This window comes from Battus philenor, unplaced genomic scaffold (genome assembly GCF_028537555.1).
Source record: "Battus philenor isolate CCGP_79_NKW_IND1 unplaced genomic scaffold, ilBatPhil1.0.hap1 SCAF_19, whole genome shotgun sequence".
Classification (NCBI taxonomy): Eukaryota; Metazoa; Arthropoda; class Insecta; order Lepidoptera; family Papilionidae; genus Battus; species Battus philenor.
In genome coordinates, this window is record NW_027181681.1 from 11026791 (window position 1) to 11046983 (window position 20193).

The 20193-nt window shown below is 33.7% G+C and overlaps 1 protein-coding gene across 2 annotated transcripts in view; it reads right to left on the reverse strand.

Annotated features, from left to right (window-relative positions):
• LOC137921569 (phospholipid phosphatase 2-like) overlaps positions 1–20193 on the reverse strand; it is a 103471-nt gene that overhangs the window by 16281 nt on the left and 66997 nt on the right. For both annotated transcript variants that reach the window (XM_068764367.1, XM_068764368.1), the window contains exon 2: positions 11679–11775. In XM_068764367.1, the coding sequence (XP_068620468.1) occupies positions 11679–11775 (97 nt within the window). The remainder of the gene's footprint in view (positions 1–11678; positions 11776–20193) is intronic.

Genomic DNA, 20193 nt, shown 5'->3' on the forward strand with positions numbered 1-20193 from the left:
ACTTTTCCTATCTCTTCCATCGCTATTTCTTTCTCTTTCAGTCGTTCTTTTCTTTGATCCACACGTCACCTCTTTCTCATCTCCACAATTTCCATAGCATCACAGTTACATTTTGCCTTGTTTAAATTTCTTTGGTCAACTTTGTATATTAATTTATTTTTTTCACATTTTACATTCTATTGTTTAATATACCTTTGGTATTCTTTGTTACATTGTTATATGTATATCTGTTATATACAGGATGATAAGTTACAGGTATGAAAGCATTAAGCGTGTAAAAATGTAACACATTTGTTGTCGATTAATTTATAGTACACCCTATATAATAACCAATTTTCAGTAAGATAATGTGTTTTATAAACTCCGATAAATACATATTTAAATAAATTATTACCATCTTTCCTTGTAGACTATACGACCATAAGTCTATCCCATTCAAATAGTAAAGCTCAATTAATGTAACATATTTCAGAATGAGATACAGGACGATTGAAAATAGGTGTGAAAGTTTTACATTTTTTTTTACATTTTTTTCTAACAAATGAGCTATACTCTAAGAGTTTAATTTTAAAGTTTTATGACTAAAACCAATCAGCCTGTATATAAGGGACTTGTATATCAAGACAAAATCTCCACGACGTGATCTGTATGTTGCACAATTGACTACATGATTTTAGACAATGTTTAATAACATTAATAATTGTGAAATAAAAACAATAGATGCAATAAAAAGTTATTTTGAATTATTGGATATAAAAAAATATATTGTTTATATTATGTAACTGTCTGCATTCTTCAACACGAAATAAAACTGAGATGTAATCTATATTATATATAAGGATGACCGAAAAGTAATGTCGTTTCTTTCGACATATTACAAAAAAAACCGATCGATTTTTATCGTTCTGGCATTAAAAATTTGTATACTAGATTTATATCGATGTCTCTGGAACTATAAAACTTAGAGACTTGAAATTTAGTAGTAATAGTTAATTCGCTGAGTAAAGCTCAGCTAAGACCGGAATTTATTAAATTCTCCACACAACGCCCATCCCCCCCTAATCCACTTGTGGGTGCGTTCATCAAATTCGTGAAGCATAATATTGTTAATAATATCTAAAATAAATATTGTAAATTATTCTGCATCATAGCCTTTTGTTCAGACAAAAGGTTTTCCGAATCAACTGTTATGTTAATAATTATAATATTTTAACAATGTATTTACTTATCGTAACAATGGAATGTGGTTAGTAGCACAAATTGTTGCATCCAATTGATGATCCGGCATTATTGCAAGTTTAGCTGAACGAAAACTGGGCCAGACACGACTGCGCTTACTGGTTACAATTGCACTGCACTGCAGTTGTCACTTCGTGTAACATACGGACGAAATTTTTGAACCGGACCGCGTAAGAAACTCGATGGTACCTTTGAACATACATGTAGACGTTTATCTTCAGTCATACCCTTAACTATATGGTCCTAAAAACAAGCATCACGTCGTTTCAGCTATTGGACTTTCACTTCTGGATAAAGACCTAGGCCTCCCGTAGACTTCCTACTTTTGACTTTAACAAGGACAAAACAATATCAATGATTTAATCAATTGATACGAGTAAAATTACACGCAGCGGTTGCGTACCAATTTTACAGCCGTATGTTCTATTCATAGGAAATTGTCAGTTATCAATCTAAAGTACAGTAGGTGCATGCACGGGTCATTAGGGAACTGTAACATGAGAGGTAGAACGAACTAATGGATGTCCTGGACGACGTAAGATCATCGTCGAACGTTCTAGATATCCTCTGCACTCTAGATCAATTGTGGTGAGATAATATATACGCGGTATAGTGGCCAATGATAAATGAAATCTAAATTATTTATTAATGAATAATGGCAAAACATTAAGGTTTAGGATTTAAGATCACGATTCGATTTCAATTAGACTATTTATGATAAATGATAGACAACTAAAGAAAACATTGCCTAGCTACCAGCACGATCTATAATCATCACCATTTCAGCTGATTGAAGCACACAGACGGTTTTTTTTATTTAAATGTTTCCACTAACGTGTTGAGGGTAGATTCAACATTCTTCTTTCATTCTTCTCAATTTCTTATATATGTACTTTTCTACTGTTCTTCACAATATTCTTTTACTTTCTCTTTCATATCTTTCACACATCACCTTCCTTTCCTCGATCACATTCCTAGATCACAGATTATTACAGTATCACAATTTATTTGACTCGTATATAATTTTATTTACACTGTAAATACTGCAATAGTTTATGCCTCACCAAAAGGTGGTCATGATGACAGGTTTCACGCTTTCTTCGATCATTTCGGTATACCTAGTGGAAAATCTACGCACGCCATGTCTTCCTGTTCGTGGTCGCCACTGTAAAATCTTACCTTCTACTAACTGGTTGAATAACTCTGGCACGCCGACATATATTTATTTATATAACACATACAAATATATATGACAATATTTAAAACCACGAATGAAGGTGCATGCTAATAATATGAAACAGTTTGATGGTCTCATTTGATAAAGCGCTTAAAAATTTTTACTACTCATATTTACACGTGCGTGGAATTATAAATGTGCCTCGGGTAATTATAAATTTAAACGTAGGCACCTTGTTTTTTAATTTACTTCATAGATTTAATATAATAAAGAAATAACATTCAATGAAATTATCCATACGTGGTCGAAATCAGGAATGAATTGGTAGACTAACAAAGGTAAGCGACATGGCCCAGTAGAGAAGTAAGTTGAAGTGGAAAGGCGTAAAGAACAGATGGCAACTGGAGCCTTAAGTTATGTATCGCAGGACGTCCACAGGTGGACGAATGACATCGCAAAACGCTGCATGAAAGTCATTTCCTTCAAGCCTATTCCCAGTAGTCGACATCTTACTGCTGAAATGATAATGATGGTGTTGGTTAATTACGCAAATTATTATTTTACTATTGTTTATAAATAATTTTACTTTAGTTAAATGTTTTTATAGTTAATAGATACTATTAAACGTAGATTTAATATCTGCGATATACTTCTTAACGAACATTCACATTGTTTAATATTGTACTGTATTAATTCATTATAATTTCTCGGAGAAATAAGACAACTAATCTATTTTTTTAAATATAAAGTAAGAAATTTGTTACATATATTGTAACGCCATTCAAGACTTGGTCTGTTCCGCATAATGATTTCCTTGTCCAGTAATAGAAACGATATCAAACTTACACGAAGGCGGTACGCAAACTCATTCCTATTATACGCGCTTGAGTGTAAATATAATCCAATACTACATCTTGTTACAAAGATATAAGGTCGTTTATCGCATGAATAGATAAAACAGTTTAAATTGCATCACTGTAACAAATTAAGCTTACTGCATTTGTCAATGCACCTGACGTCTAAATCATCAGAGAACGCAGGGCGTAACCGAGGTCTTCGAATAAATTATGATTAAAGTGAACGCAAATTATAGAAATATATAGACATTTATTATTTACGAGAAAAGGATAGATAAATTAGACCCATTAAGATGATTAAGTAAGAAAAGGACCAATATTTAGCCACTTCCGCACATGCAGTGGTAGTCGTGCAATAAAGTGCACCGCCCGCCAGTCCGCTGATAAATGCGTATACGGCAAACAATGCGAATCACACAACCGCCACCGCCAAATTACTCAACACGTGTTTCACCCCTCCACGGGGCATCTTCAAGAGTTATGTTACACCGATTAGTGCCAAACACAGAGTCATAGTCACTTAGGATGGACTTCCGTGAGGTAACGCCTGATTCCATTAAACTATTAAGATGATATATAGCCTGCAAAAGATGGCCGCTGGGGCCTTCATAGTCTGGAGTGGAGTGATTGAGATCTGAACTTGTGCCGCCTTTTCGAGGGTATAGCTGTGTTCTGATCATTCGTGGTAAAGCTATGAGAAACCAAGATGGCTGACTCGATCCGTATGGTTTGGTCAAAGTAGCCGCTCTAGCTACATCAAGCCCACAGAAGCGAGTAAATAGATGATAGATATGAGATCACTTATATAGAATAGAGATAAGATGGAGTAACAGAAAGGAGTGTTATGTTGTATTATTCTTCCCTCCGAGACTAAGTGGAGTCCTATCGTGTGGAGTAATGAAGTTGTGCGATAATCCTCGGCTGCCTTACGTTTGACAGCGGAGATAAAGACTAGATCTGATATGAGTTACGAAGAGCCTATACGACTCGCTTTCTTGGACCTCTTTGAGGTAACGGTTACGGAGGAGTCCTTTGCCCGTTGCATATAAGCATATGCATAAGACAAGGCTGTGAAGGCGCAGGCAGGGCTGCGAATGTAAGAATTCGTTCTGTGCTGTGTTCCGTAACAATATACAGCATGATTGATTATAGGTGTAAAAGATTTAATATATACCTCATTTGTAGTCGAATAATTACCCTATCCAAAAATCAGTAGTTACATAACTATGAAATAAGTTAGTAAGAGAAAAGTATGTAAAAATTCGGATAATTACTCAAAATTTATTGTGATTTACTATCTGTCCATGCAGATTTTGTAACGTCAAATTATCGGCGTGTCATATTCTTATAGAAAAAAAAAATAATACAACATATCTTAAAGTAATCACATAGATAGAAAAGATATAAAATCTTACATCCTTTATAGCTTTAACACATATAACCAACCAACCTGTATAATTTACAATGCTAGTGTGACTGCATCAATATACGACAATTCATCTGCAAATGCTTGTTGCTTAGAAATCTGTTCCGCATTATCTAAGTGACGTTTTGTCAATCGTTGTATTTCGTGCGACAGAGATAACGCTGTACGAAGCCGAAATTAGCCGATTGTCCCTTTCCAAAAGTCGATGTGCAATATTTTTCGCCGGGTACTATACACAGCTTTCATAATCCATTTTAAGTTGTACAAAACGTAGATTTTTTTCTAGAAATTAAACATGGGCTAGTTTTATATAAAAAATAACATTCAATTATTCATGAAATACATGATATTTTTAAATGCTCTTACATCACTTTCAAAATAAACGGTCGATATATAAAATCTCCAATGTTTCTCAAAGATACGTGGGACGTAATAGGTTCTTAAGAAAAAAAACACGAATGTATATATTGTTATGGCACCATTTGTTTTAGTATAGTTTTATGCAAACTCAATGGAAATACGATGACACAATACAAAAATTCTTTTGTTACTGACCACGTTCACTGATAATATTTCGACATAGGCCTCGCTTGTTATGTAATATTCGAAATAACTTAGTTATTCGATATTTAATTTTCTCATCTCTTAATCGATTTTTACCTTGTTAAGTCGCCTGCTGTAAGGGTTGAGGATATTCACAAACGAATGGTAGTAGTCCAGCGGATTGGCAATTTGAAATTGCAGTGGGTAGGCCATATAGCGCGCAGAACACATGGCTTTTGAGGTCTTTGGGCTCAGCAACAACATCAAAGGGTGTCCACCCACAAGGTAATAGTCGACCGTACCCAACAAGCCTTATTGTAAATCTACGGTGGAGGACTATGTACACGACACAGGCCCTTAAAAGGTAGCCAAAAATTTATCATGATTTTAAATATCATCTTTAATATGAACTATAGTACTCGGCATGTGATTTGGCACATCGAAAAAAATAAACATTGTACGTAATTAATTTTAACTTCTCTACATGTACACTCTCGGTATATCTTATAAGCATATAAATATATAAAAACAAATTGGTATAGATGAGATCGGTATGTTAAAGAAATAAATTTTTAAGTGCCAAATCAAATGCCGGGGTAAATTTTAAAGATTTGGCTGTTGTGATATGAATAAGAATAGTTTCATTTTGGAAATCAAATTAATTATTCGCAATACTGTATACACTTTCCAAAATCGCAGGCTTCTCCGGCAAACATCTGTTAGTTAGACAGCAGTAGATGTCCAGCCCTGGGACAATGATGTTGTTGTTTAATCTAATAATTAATCAACAACAATTGAGTAATCATCTCTTGGTTATTGTGATAGCATTTTTATTCTAGTTAACCATCTGTCATTCAATATGTCGAGTTTTAAAATTAATCGATTATTCAAATATTCCACTGACGTTTCCATGGATTGAATAATCCATGTGATTTAACTTTAGACAAGATCCATTACGGTCCGTGACTTGACTTTTGTTTACATTGTTTTAAGATCATATTTCTTATTTGCAGATAGATCGAAACAAATGTAAAGAAGAAAGTAGAGCAGGGTGTACTACATAACAAAGGTGTATATTCCTGTCTGTTTCAATTGCTCTAGTATTTAAATGATTAAAGTAATGAGAAGCTGTTACAAAATCGTGTAAATTCCATGCACGGCACCAAAACACCCGTTTTCAGGAGGTGGTCGCCCGCTCCCTAACCGTGAACAGCGTGGGCGAACCTAGGTTGGATCCAGATCCATACTTGGCTCGCCTGTGGTCCACGCTTGAACGTCATCGTACAACTTGAATGTTTCTATCCAGCTTCTGTTTTATTTTAAAGTTCACGAACCCTTCCGCTGTGTGAACTTAGTTCCAATAAGCTGTAAAAGACCCCAGGGTAACAGCATCAACTTCAACTGTAACTTCGCTATTATGAAAAGTGGTACAAAGAGTTATTCACCATCGCTTATTGACAACTAATTCGCTATATATCTAAATTATAAATGTCAAAGGACAGTAACATTTGGCGACATTTGTAAAAATTAAGGCGCGTTCACATTATGACATTATTTTTGCGCCACCTTTCATACATAGCTTTTTATTTATTTTGATTCAACAGTTTACGTGTTTCTTATGATTTAAATTTATCGAAAAGTTTTCAATGCAAACCGTATTGACTGTGTGGCTACAAATGTATTATTTTTTATATACTTAATAATATTCTTGTACAAATACACAACGATGATAAGACGAAAAGTTTCTTAAGAGATCTTTAAGCGACCTTTAGTATGGTGAAGCTAAATAAAAGTGTATACAACATAAACATAGTAATAAACAATTCTACATATATTTTAGTTTTATACGATAAAGTATTGAAACTTGATTCGTCACCGAGAAGATTGTAAAGTTTTGGAAGCCTGAATAATTTACACTTAACATAGCACAGGTGACCCCGATGTCACATTCGCTCTGGGTGGCCATGCCTCATGACACCTGACACTGCAGACACCGCGTCACGGCGTACACTCGTCGACACAATAGATAATAGTGTCACAAATAATTTACCTTCACATAATTATCGATTTTCAGTTCATTGATTCAAGTGGCGGATCGTATTCCAATATCGATGTCAGAATCGATTTTATAGTTCAATAGTCGTGTTAAATAATAATATAGTTACATTTTACAGTTGGACATATAGAAAAGACAAACGTTCGTATGTATCTTCCAAAATTTCCCATTGTTTTACTTTTCAAATATACAAGTGTTCATCTTAGTTGTGCAATCTTTAGGTATATTTTACACACCATTGTAAGTTCTATTAGCGCTACTAGTTTCTTTAAAATAGGATCATTCCTATTTTTACTCCGGTCTAGTTGTCACCTATCCTATATTGTTTCTCATACGTGTGAATATAAGTGTCCAATCACAAGCTACTGTTGAATAAAATCACTTATTCTAAATTTAAATAATATTTTCTTCTATTTTAATATCGACAAGTTTTTTGTAAAAGGAACGTATTTCTAGACATACGAGTACCATATGCGGGGAATCCCTGATCTAACTGATTATAACGGTAGAAGAATTTATTTTATTAATTTTAATTTAAAATTGAACAGCATGTAGACAAAAATGCCGTGTTACCTTTAGAAACCCCATACCTTTAAGCTTTATTGAAAGCTTTTACCGGCTTTCTTTCCCCTGCGACGCTCCCCTAGTATTGATTTTTAATCACTATGCAACTAAAGCATACTGTAGGAAACGAAAGACTACATTACCTTAAAAGCATTGATAGATTAGAAATAAACAAAAACAAGACTACGATCGCGCATATCTTGGATGTTATCAATTATTTTAATGTGAGCTATTTCGACCTAAATTCAGATATCAACAAACTAAACTGCACTCTCAACAACAACATTCAATTAATTTTTAACGTAGTAAAAACAGCAAGTAGTTGTTCTTTCATGTTTTCTCAAATTATTGAAGCGAAGAAATTTGCGTGCTTCCTATTTAACCACAATACTTGCAATTCTTTTATCAGTAGCAAAAGAGAAATAAACAATCGTATAACCTTTTACTACTTTTTCCATATCAGACATGCATTTTTAAAGACTACAGTTCAGCGTATATATTGCTTGGTGGCATTGTAATATTTTAATGCGAAAATTCATTTAATAAATGAAATATAACAATCATAATTGATGAAGCATATTTCGGATGATAATTTGGCAAAAGTGTACATATATGTCATGGTAAATCAATATATTTATTACACGATTATACTCTGTGTAATGGCAATTTTAGGAGCCCTTTTTCGTATATATACTAGTTCTCCTGATGTGGCTGCTTATTGCTGAATACATAAAGTATCATTGAACTAAATTTTGTCGCACAACTAGCTCAGCTCTTATATAGTGCTTAAAAACGATTTATTTCCTTTTTTAAATTTTTTACGGCTGCCATTTTGGAGACCATTCGTTCAACCCTATATTGTTACCTTCCTTCTCTTTATTTCCTAATTATTCTTTTCCATCACAATTTCAATCATTCATTCATCTATTATTCTTCACAATATCTTTCATTCCTCTGACTTACCCGTCTTCTTTTTCTCATCACCCTTTCGCGTTCTCCGCTCTTAAACTAAGGATTACTTATATATATCACGGTGAAATTTAGTTTAAGTCTTTGGTTATTTACCATCTTTGTATCTATCTGGATTACTCTTAGAGTCATTCTCCACCTCTCAAACCAAATATATAAATATCAAAATTCAGACCTATGACGTCAACCATCGGACACATGTATAACTATATACCTGTGTATAAGACTGTGATGTAAACTAGTAAAATAAGGCAAACCAAAATAAATCTGTGATAAATTATAAATAGAATATAACTGCAGTGTTTGAGGATTGACTAATGGAATGGAATGGTTGAGAAAGATAGACAGAATTGTGGAATGAAAGAATGGAGAAAAATATAATGTGAAGTATGAAAGCGGAGAATAAAAATCAATGTGAAAAAATTAATACTAAAGTAAAAAACCCTGTTCCCATATAAATAGGGGTGGAACGAGAGGTCCCCTATTGCGGGGCCATATAAAAAAACCATCGGACACGGGCTTCCTTTGGAAACGGCCTGTATCTAACGTGTTGTAATGACTTTAACAAGGTTAGTTTTCTATCTTGTGGGTGGACATTCTGTTCTTGACGACCCGTCGTTTGTACTCCAGAATTTAAGGCCCTCCGCCGTCATCACTTTTTCGCTCTTTATCCTTCTGCCACTTCAACCAATCCAATGACGGGTCAATCCGAAATTTTCGTTTAAAACCTCTTGTATAACATTATTCTTGGATCGTTCAGCGGCTGAGGTTCAGATCGTATTATTAAAATATAAAATATCATTCCGTGCTATAGAGATTCTCTCCGCTATTTTACTTTTAAGAGATGCATTACGTCAACTTGACGTCTCTATCCCACACTTAACACTTACATAATCCGGTTCCCTTTTGTTATAACACGCTAATCGCTTGTTAGCTTCATTACTGTTATATTTTAACAGTTATTTTACCAGCGTGTTGTTTATTTTTTGCGGTGGTGTTGTAACGTCGGTGTAAGATGGTGAACGGTGTTTGTGGGGCGGACCGGGTAGGGTTGTCAACTTTGAGTTTTAATTTTATGTTGAATTTTTTAAATCGTATTTTAATAAAATGATATAAAAATCAGTTGTGTAGATATATGTGTGAAGTAGACATGTTTTTCTATTTTAAAAACGGTGAAAGCTAAAGTTCATATTTTAGACATTTCATTATCTAATTAATTTATTTCAGGTTTATCGGGATACTGCATCCAATTCGAAGGCTGTTGTAGGAGCAATACGTCATCGTCAGGGCCGCTTAGAACAGGGGAATCTCACGCCAGAGCGTCCTATATTTACGTTGTGCGAAAGAGATCGCTCTATAATACTTATTTCCTTGTAATTGACAGACGGTTTTTATTGGTTGAATTTAATTTATATAGTTTTAAGAATCAATATTAATATGAGCTAAGTTTGATCAACATGCACACTTCTAGTTTGGACTTCGTGTTGCTGTTTCCTATAAGACGTCCGGCCTCAGAAAAGATCCCTTGCCGTAATCAAAAGCTCGCATTTAAATTATATACAACCATATCAGTACTTTACTGTGTAAATATGTTTTTCATGTATTTATTCATGCATTCCCTTGTTTAGATTACTAATTAGTTCAGTAAATTATTAAATATTTTTGTTAAATCATTGCTATGTGACGCTAAGCATTGTATGGTTACTTTTATTCGTTAAAAATATATTACTACGAAATAACTTTCTTTGAATATTTATTTTATTATTCGTATAGAAAGATTTCTTTTTACTTCATCGGTGTTAAAGATATGTAAAAGATATTTAATGAGAACTATCCCAGAAACTATGAAAGTAGTTGCCAACCCTATTCATAGTGACGTGAAAGATTAACGTCGAACGATGCAGTGAGTAGGCGCTTCTAAATTTTTTAAAACTACCCACTGTTACGCCGATGATCTTCGGAATTCGGTAATTAGACAAGGTGTTCTTTGTTTAATTTCAATTACGAGGAGATTAAATATTATACACAACACTTCTCATAAGTCTATATTGACGCGAGAGTAATATAAATGTGAATAGATGTCGCAGAACTAGCCGTGACTGGAAAAGTCGGGGACAAACGATAGAGAGATCGTAGTCTCATCTAGAATTCATGTCAACAAGCCCTGATTTTCAAAGATTCATAACAATAACTTGCTATTTATTAATTATTTTTCACTCTTTATTGTACACCATAATAACAAAAAAAGAAACAATTCGAAAAGCGATCTCTACCAGACAACCTTTGGATGGAGATGAGACATGAAGGAGAGAGCAGTTTAGGGTGTATATACATTACTATTCATACATGCATATGTATAAACATACTCATTAAAATACACACAAACATGCACACACAGGCATACGCGCACTCACACGTATGTGTATGTATATACGTGGAAAATTATATTTTTGTACTAATAAAGAAGAAATTCAAACTTAAAAGGTGTTTATTTATATATATTCATTAAAAAAATTTATGATACAATTTTTACACTATTTCAGAATGTTGATTTTATCTCGAAAAATCAAGTAAAAAACTCGGAACAGTCTTTTAACGCCGAATATATTTTTTTTTACGTTATAACAATTTTTCACGCCAAAATCGGCACGACACTAAACCTAAGGATGTTTGTCTTCTATAAAATTTTTAATATGATAATATGCTTTAAAAATCCATAACTACATAACGATCCATTTTTTTCACAGACGTAAAATTGTTTAGAGATTTTTTTTACAGAAGCGTATATCTTGTCCCAAAAACCATGAATCATGGGAAGTAATCTATGTATAGCAAAGTAATAGTTACCTAATATGAGTATTGGTAGATCAATCAGGAGATGCCACAAGTAGCCGTGACGAGCCTGCATCTCAGGGGGCGCCGGTGGGCGCTGGTCAGGAACGGTCTGTAAAGGTAAATGATCATTAACATCTTGCAGATATAAAACTCTTTCTCTAGAAACTTCTAGACAGATGATCGAACATTAATTTTACGTAAGCAGCTATCATCACCATATCAGTCAAAAGGATACCCACTACAAGGTCAAATGCTTTCCCCAAATATAGCCACGATGACAGTGATTTTCCGTGACTTTTGTCGTTTCTGCCCATGATGCCTGTTCCTAGTCATATGCTTGGCAGACTGGTTGATGATCACAGTGTGGTATTATAGTACGAAGAATACGCTGCTGCCCATCTTAATTCCAGGAAATTTAAAACCCAATAGCAGTAACGGAAATACTGGCAACCCAAATATATTCTAAATCTGAGAGAGAGTACAAATTCGATACTTCGATTCGGTCTTTGAAACAATTAGTCATGGCCGCCCTAGTCTGTAACGACTCAATAGTTAAAGCTATCGTTAACACAAATAACGTATAGCGAATAGCAGTTTAGCAAGCTAGAAATAGCGTTTACTAACTACCTAATTTTTAGTGTCTGGCGATTTTATCACACAACGAAGATATATCGTATGGAACGTAGCGAAGATCTGTAGATATATTTGCCAATGGACAGTCTAATGGAATGATTACAATTGGTGGAAAGGACTTGTTACTTCATCGCAATTAATTAAACAATTCATTTATAAGACGTAAAGATTCCTTAAAGAAATGTTTAGGAGAGTAAATATCATGACAATACATCTTAAATACATATGAAAAAATTGAACAGTTATAATTGTTAGTAAAGTGGTGATGATACACCAGGTTGTGTAATTAAAATAAATACGAAACTTTTTCACATATTTTAGCTCCATAAAATTTGTATCTCCATTTTGGGCAACTATTTACAATTTTTTAACTTAACTTCATAGTAATGCCTCTTTATTTGACTGTACAAATATAAATCCTTAGCATCCTTAAACATATCACTCGTAATGAGGACTTGGAACGTTTGGTGATGCAAGGCAAAGTTGATGACATCATCAAAACTTTCACTAATAAATCACTAAATGAATAATCTATCTCCGCCATATATGAAGCAATATGGAGACGCAAAGCGAGAGCAGAGGGAACACCAGAATCGACCAGAGCATAACCATGACCACTCAGATAAAAGCGAACAAATGAGAAGAATGCATCAATGATAAAAATACATTAAACAACACTGCTACTAAGTGTAAAAGATTTTGTAAGTAATAACATAGCAGGGAATCAAGTAACTTCACTAACGAACATAACATTTTTGAAAGTTATCAGTTCATCTCAGATCAGAATGCGTTCGTAACTGTCGTAGGATTAACTTCGGTTTCTGTTGAAGTCTGATAGCTTTGCGGGTTACAATTTCGTCGAAATGAAGCCTTGATCTTGAGCTTGAGATGGGAGAGAAAGTGGAAGAGGAAAGTGGGCATATCTGAGGTTCTGCAGAGAAGAGATGCAGTAGACCATTGATCGGAACTAGAGCAAGTATTATAATAGAAATAAAAAAATATTTACTCTCGCATTGTAATGTCTCTGCATCCCCCCCCCCACAAACAAAGCAGGGGGGACGAGTGAAATAAAAAAATAGAAATATGCCAATTGTCCTCGAAATTTATAGTAACATTATGGTCATACTATTGTAGAATAATAAATATCATACGTATCAGAGAAACTCATGAAAGGAAACATTAAAATAGTCTTATCATAGTGCAGATTGGTGACGAGAGTTAGTAGCCAATTAAACCAGGCTATCATATTCGGATCACTTAGGCACAGGGCATCTGGGTCACGTGAGACCTCGCCGCGTGCCTTGCTTTCGTGCCCTCTGCCGATGTATTCACATTGGCATGCGACTTATCGGTATTTGGGACGAATGTTTACAAACATGTCTTGGTATGTAACCGCTTAGAATGTCCGAGAACGCAAATTTGCATTGGCGCCAATTTGACAAATTTAAATTCAATTAATTTGACTACATTTTAAAGGCTTTTATTACGAATTTATTATACATAGATAACAGTGTAACGTTTAGAATTACCATGTTATTATGACTAAGCAAATATATGTACATTTAGAAGCACAACGTTTTAAGATGCGTTTTTATTTCTTAGCTTATATTTACATCATGTAATATGTTGCTGCAATAAAGCTTATATTGTAATTTTGATGTAGTGGTATTGGATGTTTAGTTCCGACTTATTATAAACCAATAACCTAAATTTTGAAGTACAGTGTTTTAAAGTGGTATTGATTATGCGATAATTAGCCCAAGACCTCTGTTAAGCCAGCAAACTTCGAGGGCTCCAGAAGGAGTCTTGATTCGTGCCGTAGTATCTAGTACTACTATTCTACTAGTTTATGCTACCGAATTCGGATAGCGACGCATTTAATTATAGTATTTATATGTTATATATATACTTTGCTATACATGATTTCCAACGTTTCATTGTTTTTGGACACAGTTTACACTCATGTTATAAAATTCCTTCAGCAACACATCATCATTTACATCCGCAAAAAATATGGTTATGTTAAAGAAAGATATTTCAAAGCATATATTTATATTAAATATTATATAGTACATAAACATTTCTGGATTTAGATTTAATAATAAGTCCAAGATCTTTAAGTATGTATCGCTTCGTAGCTTATTGATAACTAATTCTCTGCATATTTAAATCATAAATGTCAAAGCACAGTGACATTTGGCGACATTTGTAAAAAATAAGGTACGTTCACATTATAACATTACTTTTGCGCCACCAGCGTAAAAGTCTTAGAAAATATAACTGAATTTTGCAAGTATTCGTATCAAAGATAATAGCGTACCGTTAAGAATAATAAAACTTATCTGATGCCAAGGTTCGTTTGTCTTAGTTTGAACATCCGGAAGAGACTAATTAACAGACTAGTAAAAATAATATAATTCAACTTACTTTTTTTTTAAATTAATACATCTTAACAGTTTTAAACAATGGGTACATAAAAATAAAAAGTTTTTAATAACACTGAATGTTCCAACTTCCATTGTCTAATGACATTAAAAAAAAACAATGGACGCATTGCGCAATGACGTTTGTGGTATTTTGGAACGTAGTGTTGCATTTTGTAGTTGGCTTTTAAAATATTTGAAAGTCTGTTAAATAAAAAAAACTTAAAAAGAGATTTTTAATTAAATATTTTAAAGTTTAAAATAAATTTAAAATGATAACTAATTCTTAAACTTAAATATTATATCAGATTTTAAAATTATGAATAAAATGTTGTAGGTGTTGCTTTAAGGGAGTGAATATATATTTGCATTTGCTGTCAATTAACGAATGGTGTATCCTTTATGTCTCCAACGTAGATCTCTGGAAAAGCTGCGGTGAGATACCGATGGACCAGTAGATCAAACGCCGCAAGTGGAACTGGATAGGCCACACGCTCTGGATCCTAATCACATACCGAGGCAAGCCCTAGAATGGAATCCTCAAGGAAAGCGAAGACGTGGTCGTCCAAAGCAAACCTGGCGGCAGACGATCACTGCAGAAGTGAATGCAGTTGGAATGACGTGGAGCGAAGTAAACCACGAGGTTCAAGATCGCTCGGGAAGATGACGTACTATGGACGCCCACTGTCCCATCTTGGGGATATATTGACATTAACGTATTGATAATATAGTGACAAGATATCTTTTTATAAGTCTAGAACACTATGTATTAAAATTAAATGCAGTAAACTGTCTGTATCTGGCTTAGTTTTGCCAGAAGTTTTTATCCAGTCACATTGCAATGGAAAAAATAAATATGCTAGAATAATAAAATATACAGGGTGATTGGAGATTAAAGATTTGAAGCTTTTTACTGACAAATAAGCTATAAAATAGCTTAAACCACATATACCTACAACCAATCACCTGCTATAAATACGCTTGAATGTAAGAATTGTTCATATATAGATTTATATATATAGTTGTGGGCAAAAGCTCGCATTTAAAACTGGGTTGGCTGTAGAAACGCCGCGTTGTCAAGGCGGTTGAGATGATTAATTGATGACAGCTACAACAGCAGTTGAATAGCGGAACAAGTTGGGACTTGGTCGGAATTTAATTGGAGAAAATGGCAACATACCCTGTAGAGAAAACTATTCTAGAACTTTTAATTGTTGTTGTATAGTCTACGATCTCACCTGATATTACGTGATTCATCTAACGTTCATAAACTTACATTGACTACTCAGACGAAATTTATATTTAAATTTGTATATCTACCACAACGTTTACTATTTTTGAGTGTGAAACTTTATTTTTATATAGGCATTGTAGCTCGATAGGGCACATAAAAAGGTGTGACGTCACCCAGAGACCATTGGAGGGGGCTGTGCTCGGAGTTTCACTCCGAGGTCGGGTCAGAAATGAGGAGGTCTACAGAAGAGCTAAGGCCCCCGAAGTAGCACAAATGAAGCCAACGGCCGTGTCGAAATGTTCTCGAATGACACGTGGCGCATGTATCGCCCCTCCCCCTACTAGGTAGACTTACGACGTGGTTAAGGACGAAAGAAGTCGCTGGATGTGGGCAGTGCAAGACTGGTCATTGAGGGAATGATATCTCGGATATAAAATATATATGGACACGTCTTAAAAATTACAGTTGTAGGCATTCCCACGTAACCTACGTTTGCAGGATGCAGGGCGTGCATTAGAACGGCATTAACGTTAAGTACAGTTACATTGACCGTTGTCTTCTAATGGCGATTACGCCGACGTATATATATTCTGGACCCTCTCCGCAGTGTACACGGTGCATAACAATTAGCGAAACAAATCTGAGTTTCGCGATTTGCGTCTAATATGGCGTCACCCGTCAATTGTCAGACCCTTTTTGGGGCACCGGGGCCAACTGTCGTTGACTTTTGACGTTTTATTATTAGATAGCCGGGCTGTTAACGAGACACTCAAAAGGTTACGCTAAAAACTTTTTTATCTGTTGAACGCTGGCCAGTTACAATATTTAAAAAAATGTTTATTCCAAATTTAAATTTAATTTAAGTATTATGATGTTCGGCGTTAAATTGAATTGATTTTTTAAGACTTCAATTCCAACTTTAAACCATTCATAAGGTTTCATTTAACGAGGTTTTATTAGCTTTTATAGACCATGAGCAGGAAATGTAGAGCAGAATCGTTTTTAAGGTTCTGGAACGACAAGCACAGTGAAGGAAGTCCCACAAGGTAGACACATGTTCTTGTTAAAGCCGCCGAATTTTTTTTTATTTTTTATTTAATATTCTTTATTGTACACGTTAAGATACATTTAATAAGTTTTACTATAATATACAAAAAAGTACAATGGGCGGTTTTATCACACTAGGCAATCTCTTACATACAACCCTAGCATGGAAAAGGTAAAAGTACTAATAATGGGTAGTTTAAGTGTAAAAAAAATACATATTTACAAACAAACGAACAGAAACATTCATAGACATACATGTTTAAACATACATACATATGTATATAACATATATACTTATAATAAATAAGGTTTAATACATATTATAAATATAATACAATAATAAATAAAAACATACTTGACTTCGATCAGTATTGGTTCGATCGCACTTGCCTCAGAAAAAAATAAAAGAAGAAAAGGAAATGAATTAAGAGATATATAATTATAGGTCTAGTAAATGGTTCTTAATCATTTTCTTGAAAAAAGGTAGTGAGTTAGCACGTCTTATATTCAGCGGTAAATCATTCCACAATCGAACGGCCTGCGTGGTTAAAGATTTGCCCATAAACGAGGAAGAATGCACCGGTATTTTTAATTCCAGATTCTCTGATGATCTCAAAGACCTCTCATGTGTATCCTGAAGAAATTGAAACCTTGATTTGAGATAAGAGGGATGTTGAATGCAGACAGCTTCCGACGAGTTTTATTAGAAATCTATTGCGGAGACTTTTCCAGTAATAAATGTGAAATAAACAGTTTAAATGATTGTCTTTATGTCTTTCTGTAAGAGATGTTTCTTGCTTGATTTCTATTCAAACACGCCGCTACCTTAACACGGGTTATATATTAATTTCAATTTGTTATCAACATTCAAGGAGATATAACAAGCCGCAAAGCCACTAAGCTAGTCTAACTGTAAATGGTACAAGTATGGTAAATATTAAGATAATAGGTTTTATGTATCGATAAACGTTACAGATGGAAATTATCTTTAACTAAAAGCCGTTTATGCCAATGGAAAACGTATGAATCATTACGTACATATAAAATTTCCGTTTCACAATACTGGCAACTAAGAAATCAGTGTTTTGGTTTTTAGTTCCAATTTTAAATCTATACACGTATGTTAAATTTTTGAAGGTTTAAATTTATAGCCCATTTGCTAAAAATTGATGTATATTCTTTCCAAAAATCAAGAGTAAATTCGTATTACTACATATAAAAATAATTATTGTTTACTATTTGTCCCTGTAGACTATATTTTACTTGAAGTTACCTGTGACATTCGAATTTTAAAAATAAACGAACGTATCATAATTCAGAGAGACAATTTTATACACGATGATTGGAAATAGATGTAAAAACTTTTAACGATTTTACTGACAAATGAGACATTTATCCTTTTTAAAAGCTTTAAATAACTATAAACAATCAATCACCCTGTATTAGGTATGATTGAAACGTTAATTTATAATAAAACCTTATTTTTTATTATTTATCTTAGCTTATTAAATACCTTATTTTCAGAATTTTAGTAAAATTATATATTAAAACCGGATGTTTAAGTATACCATTTGTTCCCATAATGAAATACCATAAATACTGCTATTGTAGTCAATTGCCACATCTTCGATAACAATGTCGCTATCTCTTTTATTCTGTAGGCTTTTGTAGTTCCCCTTATCAACTCGTAAGGTAACTTTTCGAGAATAAAGAGCTTTCTAGAATAGTTCCTTGACCACCGCAACGGTACGTACCAAATACCGAGAACTCTCACTTATTTAAATAGGAACGAAATCTAGGTAAGCTTTTTTGTTTGATAAACAAAAATTGAAAAAAGTTTTTAATCTACCTCCACACCTTTTGTTTAAAGTGTTTTTTTATCTGACTTTCACTGGCCTAGTGGCATTTGCAGATTCTGCAGGTGCAAAGGAGCAGAATGCAGAGAGCTTAGGCTAAAACTACATTTAAGGTAACGAAGCGCAAAGCCTCCCAAGAAAGTTTCAGCTCAGGCTGCTACATAATACAGTTTCACCGGATTTTGAAGCCTCTGAGATTTTAGTATCTTAGATCGCTTTGAGAACGCTCCATAGATTGACTAGGCCCAAAAATCCTAACGAAGGTACCTCGCTTTGTGTTTTCATTTTGTCAATAATACTAATATAAAGCGATCACGTTGAAATATGTTACATTAATTTAATTTTTATCACAGTATATACACTAAATGACAGTAAAAGAGGTATATATTCACATATATAGCTTTTATACCCACACTATCATCTTGTATATACTCAACGTAATGATTTCACGTTTTCGTCAAACAATCTTTCTGTAAGATAATAAGCTCTTATATAGATTGCGCTAATAGCTCTGCTTTATTAAAAATAGCAACAATCATTATATATTATCGCTTTCTTAAGTTAATTTCACACGACTACTTATTAACAAGGTTATATTTCTAATTAACTATATATTCACCTTCGTTATCAACAACCTTTTGCCATCTAGTATACAAATTTTTAATGCCGAAGCGGTAAAAATCAATAGATTTTTTTGTAAAATATCTCAACACCAACGACTTTATTTTCCGGTCCCCCTAATATAATTTTGTGCTATAATTATAAAAAAATTTTTGAAATATAATTCGAAATTTGAATTTGATTGTAATATTTATTCATGTCTCAATGTTAATAAAGACGTGACATAGGTTTGTAAAGCGTCCTACATTTTATTCTTACACACCCATCACAAACTATCCGTTATCTTTATGTTTTAACATTTTAGATAACAAAGATAGAGATTTTCACTCTCCGGGTGACAAATCGACACGCTTAACTGCCCACGTACCAATAAAAACTTGGAAGTACAAGAAACTTACGTTTTTAGTACATTATAATATATTAAATATATTTCGTATGCGTTTCTTGGTACAGGTTGATTGAAATATGGTTCGAACAATAAAGTCACTAAAGCGTATGCATATTTATATATAAATAAAGAACATCGTGATGAACTATGGATTTTTAAACAGCGGTGGCGCCTTTCGATGACTTTACTCGAAACCTATATACGCTTTGGAAAACCCGGGAAATTTATTAAAAAAAGTTAATAATTTTTTTTGTAGTTGATTTTATAATTACCATTTAATAATATTAAATAGTTTTTTGTACACTCTGTAACATTGTTTCTAATA